Here is a 16,032-nt window from a genome sequence, read left to right on the forward strand (position 1 = left end):
AACTGAGATTAGGTATTTCGAAGCTGTTAGTGTAATGGATATTCATCCGAGAGTGCCTTCCTTCTGTGTGGCATCTCCTTCTTGATTCCATCTGTTCATGGAAGAAATCCTGACTTTTGAATGTTGGATAATTCCCATTGATATCCAAAGTCACTCACATTTGCCTTCTCCCCATCACTGATGTTCTCGGAATGCTCCACTTGTGGAGGATGTCTGTGTGTGTGTGACAAATAGAATTGAAGACATTTAGAAATGCAACATGATCCCTTAGCGTGGGTGCGAGAAGTATGCCAATTTGAGTATTATTAGGAAGATTGTAGGCTGTGTTAGAGACTTTCAACAATTCCAAATTGATCAAAATGCCTGTAAGGGTGAAGTTCAGAGATATTTCTGAGTGTAGACCAGCCTCAAGTTGAATTTAATTAATACAAGCTTATATGGGGAGAGGTGGAGTGGGAAACATGCATTCAATAGAACAGCACGTTCTTACATTCTCCTTAGAATTTCCAGTGTGGCACAATAATCTTTTAAATGCCAAGTGGGTGGAATTATAACACATGTAATCACAAAATCACGAATGTGCACATTTTCATCTGTTTTCGTTTGCGATTTATCGCATTTCAGCGTATATCTTGCCCCTAATTTATTGCAGCACAAGACTGCATGAGAAATTTTCTGTGGTTTCACCCAGAGGGAAAGGGGCATATGAATGTGTTAGCAATGTGTATTTATTTAAGCCACCCAGACACATATTATATGCCATGTTTGAGCTCTTATCGTATGTAACCTTAAAAAGTATATGTATACATAATAATACACAATAGCTTGTACATTGGGAGCTCTAAGGTTCAACATTCAATGCTGACTTGTGCAAGTTCAGCTTTAAGTAGAAATCCTTGGGAGAGTTCCTTTGGTCTTTCTCAAACATTACTTGACTGCTGTTTTTTTTTCAAAGCTGAAATAACTTTGCAAAGGAGCAATATATATATTAGGGGCCACCCCCGTAGAATACAATGAATGTTCTCTGGTAAAGAAAAATCGCAATAAAATATCTCATTCCTTTCAGGTGCAGCAAATCAAGCAAATTGTGCTGGAAAATTCAAACAGTGTGCGTGGACCATGAGTTAGATTGTGAGCGCACGACAAGATCTGGGACAAGAAAAAAATGAAGTATGGGGATACAAAAATTGCATCCGACCAAGAGATATTTGTGCAATGAGACGGTGAATTTATTGAGACAATTGCAAAGGTGAATCACATCCAACTCGTGGACACGTCTATGACAAAGAAGAATGGAAGTTTTCAGCTTTCTTCTTGCAGCAATTACCTATCAGTTGATTGTCTACCAAGGTGAGTACTGATTCATTGCTAATTTGATACAATCAACAAGATAAAGAAAATACTCCCTGCATTTTTCGCATGCATTTCCCCCGGGGGGAAAAGAGAAGCTTTTTGGGGTGGAATATCTTTCTTAACTTTTACCAGTATTCTGGTCACACCACTCTTTTCTATCCTGTGGGTATTTTGGGGTCTAATGTAAGGGGGTGGTGAACTTCTAGGAAAAATATAAGAAGGGTGAACTGAATGAAGCATGAAGAGTATGAATGTTGGTGAATGAATGTAAATATTTTCAGAAGAATATCTCTCACAAAATTTTGATAAGATCAATGAATTTTTATCTTTAAAATAAGAAGGATTATTAAAACAAACAGGATAAATTTGCTTCTCTTTAAAGGAAAAACAGGTACGAAGTGGTTTTCACATTTTCAGACAAATATATTTTTTTTTTTAATTTGACCCCATTGAAGATCTTTGATGTCTGAGCTTGACGTAAGAGTTTTAAAAATTCATAAAATCATTACTGACGTAAAACCTTCTTAAGTTTTCCTCACACCTGTTTAACGTTCCTCTTTAAAAAATCTCTCTAAACTTCAGGAATTGCCCACCCCTTGACCTCAAGGAGGCGAAACCACAAACTTAGAATTTAGTAATATTAAACGTTTTTTTTCCTCCTGAAGCAGCCTGCACGTCTAATGGAAAACTTGTGTTTATTTCTGAAGCTCCTCTGCCTTGATTCCCGTATACATACTCAACCTCGCCCCACCTCCATATCACGAAGTGTATGCTCTTTCGGGTACTTTGGGCAAAATGTCGAGTAAATAATGAAAAATTCTTTCTGCAAAATCTCCTTAAGTCCTCTCCCTCGATGGGAATGTATTTTAGCAATTCCTGTCAGGTTGCATCTACATCCAAACCCGATACAATTCTTTTTCTATTCGACTGAGCACATTTCTTCATTCCTCATTCACTTTTCCATTTCGTTTCCCTAAGACATTGATACCCCACACCCACACCAGTTGCTTAAGGATTTTTTTGTGCTGTGTTACTTCACCCTCTCTTTAAATTTAAATTTCATCATTTTACATCCACCCCTTTTTTTACCTCCCCCAAAAACCACCCACATCCACTTTATTGCACAAGACATAAAATTATGTTTAACGATCAACAATGTGATGGTATTGAATATTGCGGGAGTTTTTTTTCTCGTTGTTGCTGGGAGCACCGCCGGGTAATTCATTCAGTGTGTCACTGAGGTGAGTTGATGCACAACAAAAAAAAAACATAATTTAATGAAAATTTTTAGTGGGAAATTTTCTCATTAAAATTTGCATTAAAAATTAAGAGATACTTATACAGGATAATTTTTAATTTGAATTCATTCGTGTGCACATAGAGGAAATTATTTGAGACATTCCCACCCGTCAGGATTATAGGATGATCTGAGGCAGGACATTTTTTGTGTGAATTCCCCCATGCAAAGAGAGGTCTGAACAAATAGAATTACATTGGACAAACATTGACACAGAGGAAGCAAATCTACCATGAGAAGAGATTGTTTTATTTTGATTTCTCGTGGGTGGGAGGTGGTGCGGATTTTGAGTCCACCCCATTTAAATAAGCAAGCACTCGTGAAGTGCTCCACTTTCGTTCTGAATTCATATCATTCATATGCATTTTGCTGTGAATTGTCTCATGGGGTAGCATTAGTGGGATTCTCCAGGGGCCATGAGAAACTGTGGAAAACACACGATTGTATGGAATTTGTAGAAATGTTTGATGTTTGGGGGAAATTTTCATAGAGAAAGCACTATACAAATTATTAATCTATTTGATTAAAATCTACCATATCTTCAGCCCGCACAAAGATCTACAGATGCGCAATATGCTGTGATTTACATACTAAAAGATAAGAAGGTGCCAAGATGTTGTGGGTGGAGGCGCCTGGTGCTTTTCGCTATAATGTAGTTTGTTAGATTTTAATAAATTCATTTACTGCAATTTAAAATATAATACGCCAAGTTTCTAACAAATTTCCGTAGATTCAAAATCAAAAGATTTATTTAACGGAATGTTTTTTTTTTTCAAACAAATTAAGTGTTGAACAAAACGTTTTTAAAGTTAGCCGAAAAGTTTTTTTTTAATATCCGAATTTTATCCAAGTTAGATAGTGCGAAACTTTTCTTTTACTAAATCTTCAGCAAAGGAGCACATAGTGAATGAGTTTGGCAATTTAAGCAGAACATGCTGGCCACGTGCATGCAACCTCCGTGGAAATCAATAGGAACGATTACTCCTTACACTTCAATCCAGACCACTCTGCTACTGATTGCTTTCAGAGTGTAGGTTTCTCAGCAATTTTGGGAATCACTTTACCTAAATGCTCAAAATGTGGTTTGGTTGGAATTTTAATTTTCAAATTTATCAATAAAATATGCTCCAAGGCACATGAAGGTCACGATGTTTTGCAGTATAAATTCTCACAGAGAGCTTTAACAGCTTTTCTTGAGCTTTTATTTTTCCTTTGATGGAATTTTTGGTGTTTAAACAAGACTTTGCTGCTACAGATTCTTTGCATTTTGAATTAATTTTCATATGATTTTAATTAAAATTAATGGGAAAAGAGATAAAACGGAGGAAATTATTAAAATTATTGCTGTTTTGACATTTATGACTAAATTAAAATATTTCTTAAAAACGTTTTTTGTTATTTAGATTTTTTTTTATTGAAGAATTCAAATATCTTGCACTAAGTTGGTAAAATTGAGATTTGTTTTTTTTCTATTTTTATTTTTTAAAAATAAATTTAAAAGACGTTTTTATGATGAATAATTTCTATGTGATCTTAAAAACCAGATAAATACACTATTAAGAAAATTAATCATAAAATTAAAGTCAGGGGAAAATTAATTAGAAAAAAAACGAAAATTCTACATTTTTGATCTCCCATTAAAATTCTATTGTCATAATTTTTATTCATAAGTATCATTCACAAATGTTTTAAATTATATACCGTTTTTATTAATCCATATATATTTATTTACCTATATAATTTTTTTGTCATTCCGATGCAATATTTTTTTCAATATGATTTTTATTTGATTTTTATATGATTAAATGGTTTGTTTTTTTTTAACTTTCTCAATGAAAATTTCATAAATCAACAAATATCTCCACATTATTTAACTCAATTAATTGCTGCAAATTTGGTTGATATTGAAAATGTGTCAATAAAATAGTTAACCCCCAAATAAATCAACATTTGGTGGATTTGTGATAACGCGATAAACACACACACACATACGATTCTGCTCTAGCACGCAGACTCTTCATTGAGGTGCTATTAAATTAAAGTACACCTTTGCAATCAACTGCATAATTGATCCCCATCATTTGCACCAAAAGCATCCCCAATGCACCAATTCGCGCGAAAAGCTCATTTGCTAATATGTTCAAAAAGGTTGGCCGTGAAATCCTCCATGATCCCTTTCACAATACATCCCCGATGCATTGCACAAAGTCTTCGGGGGGCTGAAAGTGAAGCGAAACGTTGAGAAAGCTCCGCCAGATAGGGGAGAAGAAAAGATGTTTATAGTATAAATAAGGCAGGAGGAGGGGTTGAGGGGATGTTTCTGATAGCGGTGAATGGGATGGGAGCACTGAGGACAGAGTTGGAGTAGTTTCATTTCACGGATGGAGCATTTTAACACTCCCCCATTACACTCTCGACGTCCGGAATCGCTCTGGTGAGGCACGTTTGGAGTGCGCGCGCGGAAAGTGGAAGCGGTTTTCTGGATAGTGGAGCTTTTCCCATAGCCTCAGCTTATGCATGCACGTATAAACGAGCTTATTTCACCTCCACGCTTTTTATCCCCGTATACCAGTCTCACGGTGATGCTCCTATTGTTGTACCATCCTCATGCCACAATCTTTGTTAGCCCCACAACTCGTTCACACAGCAGAACAACTCCTACCCACCCAAAGCTACTCAAATGCCATAGTTTTATGTCCACAAAATTGTATTGTTCTCGATGCTATACAATCTACCCCATGGGAGGGATGAAAATTACACTTAAATACAAAAAAATAGAAAATTCTTAATGAGAATTTGTCGCTTTTGGTTTTAAATCCCATTTTACATTTCTCATTCTCTCCCCCATTTTTTTCTGCTCAAATATTCTAACTTTTTTTTTGTGTGAGAAAAACTTCAACTCGTCACTGCATGGCTGAAGGAGAGAAAAAAAATCATTTTACTGATGAATAAGTTTATTTTTTGTGCACCATTCTTGTTGTTCATTCAATTAAAATTCTCACACACACGTGGAAGGAAACTTTCGCGCACGAGATTCGGTATGACAATGTTCCCATTATTTTGTACGGGTGCTTATGAGAGTGCAAAAAGAACCTTCCCATTCCTCCTCCATTAATTACAATGTTTAAGCAGAAAAAGGGCGGTGGTGTGGGTGAGGGGAAAGTAAATTTTCTTCACTTTACTGCAGAGAGAGCACGATGGGAAAAGTAGTTGGGGTAAGAACAGAATACTTTCATGGGAGGGAATCTGAACAGAAATTGTAGAAAAATTCTACAAAATGCACCACAGAGTGATACAATTGAACTGTTGAGAAATTTGTATTAATTATCTGATATATTTTTATTTTATTAATTATATAAATGACGTGTTTTCCTTGAATAAGTAATGGACAAAAAGTCTCACATTAAAGATTGAAGTAAGGAGAAAACTCTACAATTCTTTTGAATCACACTATTTATGTTTCTTTGCATTCCCATCCTTCTTTTCGTGAAGTGCAAGGTGCATTGAGCTTTTTTTTTTACTCTCGAAGAAGTAAGCCAGCGGAACCGGAAGGGGAGTTGGGGGTGAACAGCAGACGGAAACCAATTTGGCGGGTGAAATAAATCAAAAAGCTCTTTCACAGCGTGAAAAGTTCGTGAAAAGCAGGTGAAGGTAACAAATTGGCGTACAAAGTGTGCTTTTGAGAGGAAGCTCATTGCCAATATACACAAACATTCAGGCATCTCCTAATGATATAACATTCTTGCACCCGATAAAAGCTCAAAGTGGAATGCAAAAGAAAACGGAGAAGGAAGTAAAACGAGGTGTCCAAAAATCAACGTAATTGGGGGTAGAAATGCAAAATTCGTGGAATGAGAAAGCTATATACCAGAAAAAAAAGATGCAGCACACAAAGTTTCTTGGCAGATGCTGTCTGGGGAAAGCCCCCAAACGAGCAATAAAAGCTCCGGAGGAAAAAGTAAAGGGAATGAAGATTAAATCCCTTGTCGCGAACTTTCACTGCCTTGAGCTATTTTATTCTTACACACACATTCTCTCTCCATTTCCCTGACATCCCTTACATTCCTCGTATTTTCGTGTCAACAATTTCCCACATGCATGCACACACATTATGAACTTTCACCTCAACCAATATGGCTGTGTCCAATCACAAAAATTTATCACACCTCCGGAGAGGGCATGATGAGACTTCCAAAGGTGCTTTTGTGCCAACTTTCTGCTATACAACACCTCCTTCCTCTATTTTTCTTTCACACAAAACTTTGTTGAGAGGCGGGAAAAAAATTGCGCCACAAGTTCAATATGTCAGCAGATCCCATTATATGCTACCTGTCGTCATGAACTTGAGAGAGAGAGAAGCTCCTCACTGACTGATGAGGTATTTAAATTCACCAGATTATTCCGGAAAACCTGTCATGAAGGAAATTTAAGAACAAAGCTGTGCAAAATACCGTGGATTATTAAATTTGTTTACAAACTGTGAAAATTTTCGTGATAACAGTGAAAGGAAATGCGTCAAAATGAAATTACACTGCGTTTAACCCTTTTGCGACAATTGGGTAATGCGCTGGCTCAAACGTGAAATATTATAATATGTTTACCTCCAAGAAAGTAATGAGATGAATATCACGGCGAATAATATGTTATATGTAGCTTCGGTTTTGAAGGGTTTCCATGAAAAAAGTCTCTATCAACCGGAAGTCAAGTAAGGTGGTGAGGAAAACTCAAAGAGTCGAAAGCTCTGGAAGAAAAATTCCGTTTTCTTTTTTCAACTCCCGGCTGAAGATGAACTTTTTCTGAGGAAAAATGGGCGATAACAACGTAAAACACGAATACAATTGAATAATCTTCTTTGAATTAGAATTAATCCAAGTTTAGAAGCAATGATTTGTATCTTAATAGCTCCCTAACTTCCCCTATTGTCTCAAAAATCTCTCTTGAAGCTCCAATGCGCGTAAATGTTCTAATGCAACCATTTAATTGTAAATTTGAGCAATTGTGTCGTCATTGCGTTAAATTATCCATCTTTGAGAACAAAGCCAAAAGCTCCTGACAAAGTGTTTCGTGTGCTGTAGACAGTGCAACTTCCCCACCTCTCCACTCTTTGGTGGAAATATGTCTTGGAAACCTCGTAATTTGCTTGAATCGTGCACACTGCATACACACAAATGGAACGTCAATCAACTTAAGCGAATGATCTCATTGTGGTTGACACACATTTAATGGGGATTTTACCTTTAGAAGCCACTGAAGCCCTGAAAAGAAAAAAAAGGTTCAGTATGCCACTCTCTGTGGCGTCTGTGCCAGATGAACTTCCGCAAGAAATGCAATTAAATGAACTGATTTGTTGCCAGTGCCAATTTGAGGTTGTGTTTTAATTTTCTTCAGTTCTGAATGGATTTTTTTGTGTGTGCAAACATTGGTTGCCCATGGGAGGGGGCAAAAAGCTCACTTCCATCCCCACTCTGGGGAAAGAGACATTTGGAAAGAAATTAAACTCAATTTCTTGAACAATTAAATGGAGATGCACTCATTGAATTGCGAGTGATATTTTTTAGCACTTTCACATTGTATTTCTGTTTTTCCTGTTCATTTGATTGTCTTTTTTCGTTGTTGTTGTTGTCTTCTTTGGTAAGTCCCCGGCATGCGGAAGAGCGTGAGAGAGCAATCAATAGAAGTTGCTGCTGTATAAATTCCATGAGATCGCACACTGTCATTCCGAGTATTTGGCACCATTGGGAGCTCTTTGGTGGTGGAGACTGAGATGGGGAAAATAACACACACACAAAAAAGCCAATTGAAAGAGTCCATCGGGAGCGGAAAAGTGCAGATGGTATGGAAAAGCACCCGAGAGCACCGACTGAAAGATGAGCTTTTTGAGACTTGCAAGTTGTAAATAAAGTTCATTTTGCTATGTGGGTGAAATTCTTCTTCAAGTTTGGGCAAAATGTGTGCTGCATAATAAAGCGCACGATACAATTTTCAAGATTCTTTTGTTTCAAATGGAATTTTCAAGACATAGTGGGTGGTACACGAAGCCTCCCACATCCCCCATACATTGAGGATTGTTTTCTCTGGGCCACCGACAGGGAATGAGTTTGTAAAGTTTTTCCTGAAGAGAGGATGAATGCTAAAAGAATCACAAAAAATACTTTGAGTTTGCCATTTTTATCAACAAAAAATTTAAGATTGGAGAATTTCGGAAAAGCTTTTTTATTCTTGAAAGAGAAGATTTGCAAAGAAAAAATCAATTGAAGAGAAAAAGGACATTTCAATTTATTTGACTTTTTGACACACAAAACCTTTCCATTTGTCTGCCCCCTGTCGTCCAGACGTTGTGCTTTCAATGGGAAAAGTATACGGGATCAAAATGGAAAAGGAAAGGGGGTGGTTGAATTGAAGGGAATTAACCTTTTCTACACAGTATAAAACATTGTGTGCAATTGAATACGAAGAAGTAGAGAAGAAAAAAAAGAGTTTTTCAGGCACTATTCTTCCTCTCGGCAGAGTCCTTTCTTTTGTTACAAACAATTTTCCATCTATTTTTCCAATTCCCACCCCTCCGTTCCCGTGAACTTCCCCCCACTAGACCCCTTTATGTAGTGCAGCACAATTCCAAACTGCTTTTTCGTCCAAAACCACCCTCCATTTCATTTCAAATAGAAAACAAACACTACAAATGAGCCTCTATTTGGCTACATCCTATTTCAATTTATTTCCCATGGTCTGAACTACTCTCATGGTTCCGCCCAGGCTTTCTCTATGCTGCTGCCACCACCTCCCACTATACCCCATACTACATACCTGAAGCCCACCTGGTAGAGTGATTGTGTAATTGATGCACCTGGTGGTGGAAAGAAAGGGTAGCGAAAAAATCCGCTTAATTTCGCAACAATGGCAAATCAAGTGTTAAAAATGTTTCTGCCCCGACGAAAAGAGTTCACTCCCTGGCTCTCCACTCAATCCGCAAACAAAAGCTCTCGTATTTATCAAGCAAAAAACCACTCAGCAACATCTTTTTTTGATGGGGCGTACGAGTGGGTGGGGAGAGTGAGAGCGAGGAAGTAACTCAGAGCCAGCCACTCAATCCTCCCCTCGATATATACAACAAGTTGAAGGGAAAAATAAATTACACTTCATTCGAGGGGAATTCAACTAATTAATCTTGAAAACCATCTCAATTTTTGCTGATTTCTCCAATTCTTCGCCACCCGGCTGGTATGCCCCATATTGAATGGCCTCTCTCTTTAGGGCAACCTCTACACACAACCCCTTTCTCTACCCAGCCCCGTCAAATAGATACATTCACTTGTGAGAAAAATGTTGGGAGAAAATGGTGTGGTCATGAATCATTGGGAAGGCGGGGGTGACGCTAAGTGGAAAGTTGGTTGTTCTCAGTCATGCAATAATATTTCGAAACACTAAATTCCTTCATTTGCATTCACCATCCGCTTGCCGCTCGAGTTGCTCTGCGAAGGATGCTTTTCTTGAGGAATGGACTTGAGATGCAAACAAAAGTGCACGCTTAAAATATTTTTCATTAGCAAATGAAGTTCTTACAAGTTTTTCATTTCAATTTATCATGAAGTTTCTGTTTTTTTTTCATTGTTCTCAAGCGAAAGAAGAATTGAATTGCAAAAGCATTTTGAATATACATAGAATTTTGTAGATTTGTAGAGTGGAATGGAAAGTTTTCACCTGGTTAACTTTGAATTCATAAATCAAGTAATAAATTGTGCATGGTGGTCAAATATGAAGTGAAATTAAATTAGAAAAGATTAATCGTTTACTTTAGAACACTCTGCTAATTTGTAAATTTAATCTATACTAAAACTTGTTGAAAATGTTATTTCTTTAATTAATAATTATAATAATAATAATAATAATTAATAAAGCTCATTTAAAGCTTTTCCATTAAAGGTTTCTTTTCCATCTGTTTTATTTCTGAACAATTTGTATAAAAATAAGATCAGAATTCTAGTAAAATAATAAAGTTTTTTATCAAAAGCTTGCAATAAAGTTTCAAAATCCCTTCAGATTATAATTCTCCTTAGGATCTGATTTGAGTAATAATTTTCTTAAAGCTAAACTCATTCATTTCACTGTTTTAAATCTTTTTCTTAACAATCAAGTCTATATTTCCACAATCATTTAAATTAAAATCATCTAGATTTAAAATCTTAAACCAAAAATTTTGCTTAATTAAGTAAATTTATAAAAAAAATATTTATTGATTTTTTCCAATTTTAACAAACACTTCCAAATGAATAATTTATTGACAAATATTGATCATTTCAAAATCAGCTTTCTAGCCTCTCAATCACATTCAAATTTCCATGCCAATCATTCCAATTTCAAGCAAATTTCAATGAAATCAGGTCCTTTAAAATTTTAGCAGTTCAACTTATTAATTCATGAAAATTCGTCCTTCGTGTTCACATCTAGATTTAGTATTGTTTTTGACATATGAAAGAAAATGATGAAAATGTTTGTAAATTCTGAAGGGAAAACTATGGTGCAAAGTGAAAATGGACGGCCATGGTCAATTTCGAATATTTTTTCCTTAGTTAGAAAGGATATGGATCATATGCTTAAAATGGAATTCATTTTTTATTTAAGAAAGATAAAACAAAAATAATCTTCTCCGAGTCTCTTAAGGTATTTGTTTTTAAAACCGACAATATTTACGAAAGAAGTTTTAAAATAAAGCAAAAACTTTAGAATCTTCTAAAACACTGTAAAGTTACGGATTTTTAGATTTTCGTTTTATTTTAAATAAAATTTTTCTTTAAAAAAAAAATAAAATTCTATGCGTCAGAATAAAACTATCTTTCCCTAACTTTATATAAAACACATCATGTAGATTTTCCAGTAAAGTAAGCAGCTCTTCCGTATTTTGACTGCATTTAACTATTTTACGAGTATTCAAACCGTCACTGTCTTGTCCAAAAGTTATATGCTCTCACCACCAGACAAACTTCTCTCTTGCAGAATCATTCATTTGGGCCATAAAAGTCCATTAGTCTCACAGCATTTTGTTTCAATGCTACGGAGAATGAATTGAAAAGTTACGATCGAAATACAAAGTGGGTAGCATTCTACAGTGGTAGCAGAGGGCGAGGTGTCACAACTTCCACCATTGACATCTGATATCACATGCAGGGTACCCCCCAATACTCATCACCATTCCCCCCGAAAGTTGCACTGTGGCAAGAACTCTATTATTTTATTGTTCTCCAGCGACACATAAAGCACCCCCCGGGGGTTGGGGTGTATTTTGTATTTTTCCCAACTTGTGTGCGAGGATTTTCTTGGAGTTGACAATACTTGTCGCTCCTCTGTTTGCCGGAAGCCCTTTAGCATTTCTGATGTGAAGAAATCAAAATGCGGATAAGGGAAATATCTTTCTACTCCTGCATCCTGCTATGGGGAGATTCAGCGGGAGTTGAAAGAGTTTTTGATACACTCGATATGGTGCAATCTATCTATCAAGGAAGTGCTATTGCTATAGCCATACTGCGAATCAATAGAGAGAAGTTGAGTCGCGTGAGTTCGAAGAGCTTGATTCTAAAACATTCTGACTGGGATGTAAAATATTTTCAGGAGATGGGGAAATGCTGTGCGATATCTGGGAAATGTTGCTCTATTGTCAGAGGGATTTATTGGTGTTCAATTGTACTTACATAAACCACTCTTTTAATGCTTTTAAAGCTTCAGTATTTTGGGATAACAGCATTATAGCTACTATTTGCAAAACAATTGTTAACTAATTCCAATAAACCTCCAAAAAGAGTTTTCCTTGAGAAATTTTTAAACTATTTTTTTTTGAAAAGAAAAGTTTAATTTTCTCTTAATTTGATTACAAAAAAAAACATCCCCCTTTCTCCCCATTTCAGATTATTTTTTATACCCTTTGGATCTCATTGATTCTCTCCGGCATTCTCTACTGATCCACTTAGGACAAACAGCGTCAGTCATCTGAGTTGTGTTGATGTATAAAATATTTACTTTTATGCCATCGTAAAAGTAAGGGGAACCCATATAAAATTTACTATATATTCCAATTTCAATGGGAATGGTGGGGGTTTACTCAATTGATCCCCATCTTCCTGCTACGAAGGCATACCAAAAGAGAGGAATACTCACCACGTGATGAATTTTGGGTTGGAATCTGCACCAAGAAAATTGAGAATGAGAGAGAAAATGCAGAAATTTGCTACGCCCAGAGATCAATTTTCGAACTCAATGCAAAGTAGAGTGTCTTCTTCCTCTTAAGATGGTGCTGAAACAAATGTACTCACGACAATTTATTTTCCTCCCTTAGACAAGGATTGGGGTACATGTATACATATATTATACAGCAACGGAGCTACAGAGGAAACTATACGAGGGCAAAAGGGAATTTTTAACAAAGTTTCCTCAACTCGCCACATAAATAAGACACCAAGGAGTCTTCTTAAAATTCTCACCAACAAAATATTATTTATTTTTTTCATTTTCCACCAACGACGATATATTAAAAGTTCAACCATGCTTCATCCACCCGGTTGGGGAATTTCAGAAATTAGCAGTTAAAGTTCCAATATATTTCTATTTTGTGTGCACAAGAAAAGCGACAATGGTAAATGTTTGCCAGGTGGTATGGAGGGGGTGGTGAGGTGGAAAAGTTTGATATTGATCCTCTCCAAAGAGCTCCAAATTAATGATCGCACAAACTTAATCGAATTCATTGATTTTATAAACACACCATGGAGGAACTTTCACGCTGTATTGTGTGTGCTTTGGAGTGGAAACAAACACACGGGACTCTTTTCAAATAAATAAAATAAATAGAGAAATTTCACATCTACTTTGTACTGCCATTTTCACAATGCTTACGAAAGAAATTAGACGCAGTGAGAGAAAATCCTGTGGGAAAATGTGACAGGATTTATTATAAAATTATCTTTGTTTTTAAAAGGAATTAGCTGTATTAATTTTATTTAAAAATTGATTGAATTTAAGTGTATTTAGGGGAGACTGGAGTAAAGTGGGTTTGTCAATATTTTTAATATTTTTTATACAAAAAGGGAATAGAGAATTATAAGAAAATCATTGTTGAAAAAATTAAAATCCTCTTTTAATTTTAAGAGAAATTTTTCCTATGAACTTTTCATCTGGACATACTGCTGGAAAATTATTTCTATATAATTTTTCACAAAGACTTTAACTGAAAATCTGTGGAAGGGGTTCAACCAGAAAAAACCTTTTCCTTCTGCATGAGCTCACCACAAGTTTCCAGACAATGAACTCATCTCTGAACGTATTGAGACAATGGAAGAGCAATGAAAGACACTCGGAACATTCTTGGAAATTGTATGGGACGAGCAAGAGAAGGTTGTGACGGTTCAAAGTTATCACTGAATAGGGAATTTAATAATCCTGCAGAGATTGAAATATACGAACACATACACATTCATTAACCCAATGTGGTGACGAAAAGCACCATCCATGTGCGGAAAATTTAACATTTTTGCACATTTTTATTGCATTCCGTGAAGTCAATTAGTTAATTCACAGCCACACTACGGGGCAAAACGTGCTGTGGGGTTCATTAATTTTTGAAAGCTCTACTTTTTGGAAAAGTGACAATGAAAATTGTGCCATTTTCGCGCTCACATATAATGTGCTCAACATCAGATAAATCGTTTAAATGGCTTTAAATTATCACAGAGGAAAATTACAAATTTTCCCGATGCTGCTGCATAAGCCCGTGGTTTTCGCCATGTTATTTATTTATTTCCATCGACACAAGTTTATCAGCCAGACATCGAAAATGCGTGTATGTTTACATTAACCAAACCCCTACAGCACATTCTATGCTTTTGCGAGGTAAAATTGCACCACAATTCCATTTGGTTGATGGTTAAATATCCGGACAGTGATCAGGCATAGTCACTTCATTATGATGTGGGGTCCATTTTGCCAGATTAAAATTTCCCCCAAAACACGCATGCATTTGCATGGAGGGATGGATACGATGATGGAATTCAATATATTAAATATTGATTCCCACTTAAAATACTAGCATGCAATTTCATTATCGGACGCACTCATTTTCCTCACTTTTGCAAAATTTAGCACCGTATATATTGAGATTTTATATCAGTGTACTATAGTTGCGGCAAATTAAAAAAAAAACATCATAAAAGAAGCAATTTATTTGCCACGAATTTTCCAAATATTCGTGAAAATTCCAAACTAAGCGCGCAAGTTGGTAGGGGGAAACAGAGTTTATGTATTCATTAAAATTCCAATTATTAGTAAGTCTATTTTAGAGCTCAATTTACTTATGTATTTTTATTGTATAACAAATTTTAACAATTTTAATTTACTATCTGTGATTTTATAATAAAATTTAATTTTTTTAATTGTAAAATAAAAACTCTAGAATATTAAAATATTTAAAAATACAAAGTTCTGCCTTAAAAATGTTTGAGTATAAAAAATACAAAAAGTAATATTCGCTTTCTTAAATTTTTGCTTTTCTTTTACACGAAAATAATTTGGGACACAATTGAAGTTACTTGATCGCCATTAGCTGCATGCCCCTTTATTTATTGTTTAATCATGAAAAGCTTTTGAGTCGGAATATTTTCATATTTCAGGCACAAAAAAGATATAAAGAGAGGAAATTCCATCGGAAATTTAATTTATTTTGAAAACCAGAAATTCCCAAATTTTATGAATATATATTTTTTTTGTTTAACCAAGCTCACACAGTCCGTAAAACTTTAGCATTTCACTCTCTCTGTATTCCATATCCATACCAATTTCACGATGTACTCTGAGGGGAAAGACAGATAAAAGTACAATTCCATGTGGATTACATGAAAATTAAAAGCTTGTTCTCAAACATTCCATCCTAGAACTTTGGTCAAAAGATCCTTCTTTTCACCCCCCATATATACACATACTTTATGTAGTCTTGGTGAGTACTCGCGTACACACCTCTATGCGAAGTTAAACAACAATTTCAACTGGAAAAATATTTGCTTATTGATTGGATTCTGTAAACTTTAAATTAAGTTTATTCGCAAAGTGTGTTCTCTGTATGTTATTACAAACGGGGAAGTCTCATTACGAGGACTTAGCAACTTTTCGCATCACTTTCAGGGAGAATGAGTTTTGCCATTGAACGAATATTTATTTCTTCTTAGCACATTACTTTGCAAGTTGTTCATGCGATCGGAAATATGAGTGTTTATTTTCTCAATATAGTACAAGAACAAGAAGTAGTCTTCAGGTGATTTTATTGTACTCAAAGTATGGAAGAAAAATAATTTTTAAGTGTTCTTTATGTTTTAAACATAGATGATTATAAATGCGGCCTTTACATTGAT

At 35.5% G+C, this 16,032-nt stretch overlaps 2 protein-coding genes across 3 annotated transcripts in view; both read left to right on the top strand.

Moving 5' to 3' along the window:
- The window catches only part of LOC129790865 (UNC93-like protein), a 1,060,245-nt gene that overhangs the window by 164,253 nt on the left and 879,960 nt on the right, over window positions 1–16,032 (top strand). The gene's annotated exons all lie outside the window — the stretch shown is intronic.
- The window catches only part of LOC129790908 (carbonic anhydrase-related protein 10), a 70,269-nt gene that overhangs the window by 4,387 nt on the left and 49,850 nt on the right, over window positions 1–16,032 (top strand). The window contains exon 2 of the mRNA XM_055828748.1: window positions 1,067–1,350. Within this exon, the coding sequence (XP_055684723.1) occupies window positions 1,293–1,350 (58 nt within the window). The 5' untranslated portion in view covers window positions 1,067–1,292. The remainder of the gene's footprint in view (window positions 1–1,066; window positions 1,351–16,032) is intronic.

Source organism: Lutzomyia longipalpis, chromosome 2, assembly GCF_024334085.1.
Source record: "Lutzomyia longipalpis isolate SR_M1_2022 chromosome 2, ASM2433408v1".
Taxonomy (NCBI): domain Eukaryota; kingdom Metazoa; phylum Arthropoda; class Insecta; order Diptera; family Psychodidae; genus Lutzomyia; species Lutzomyia longipalpis.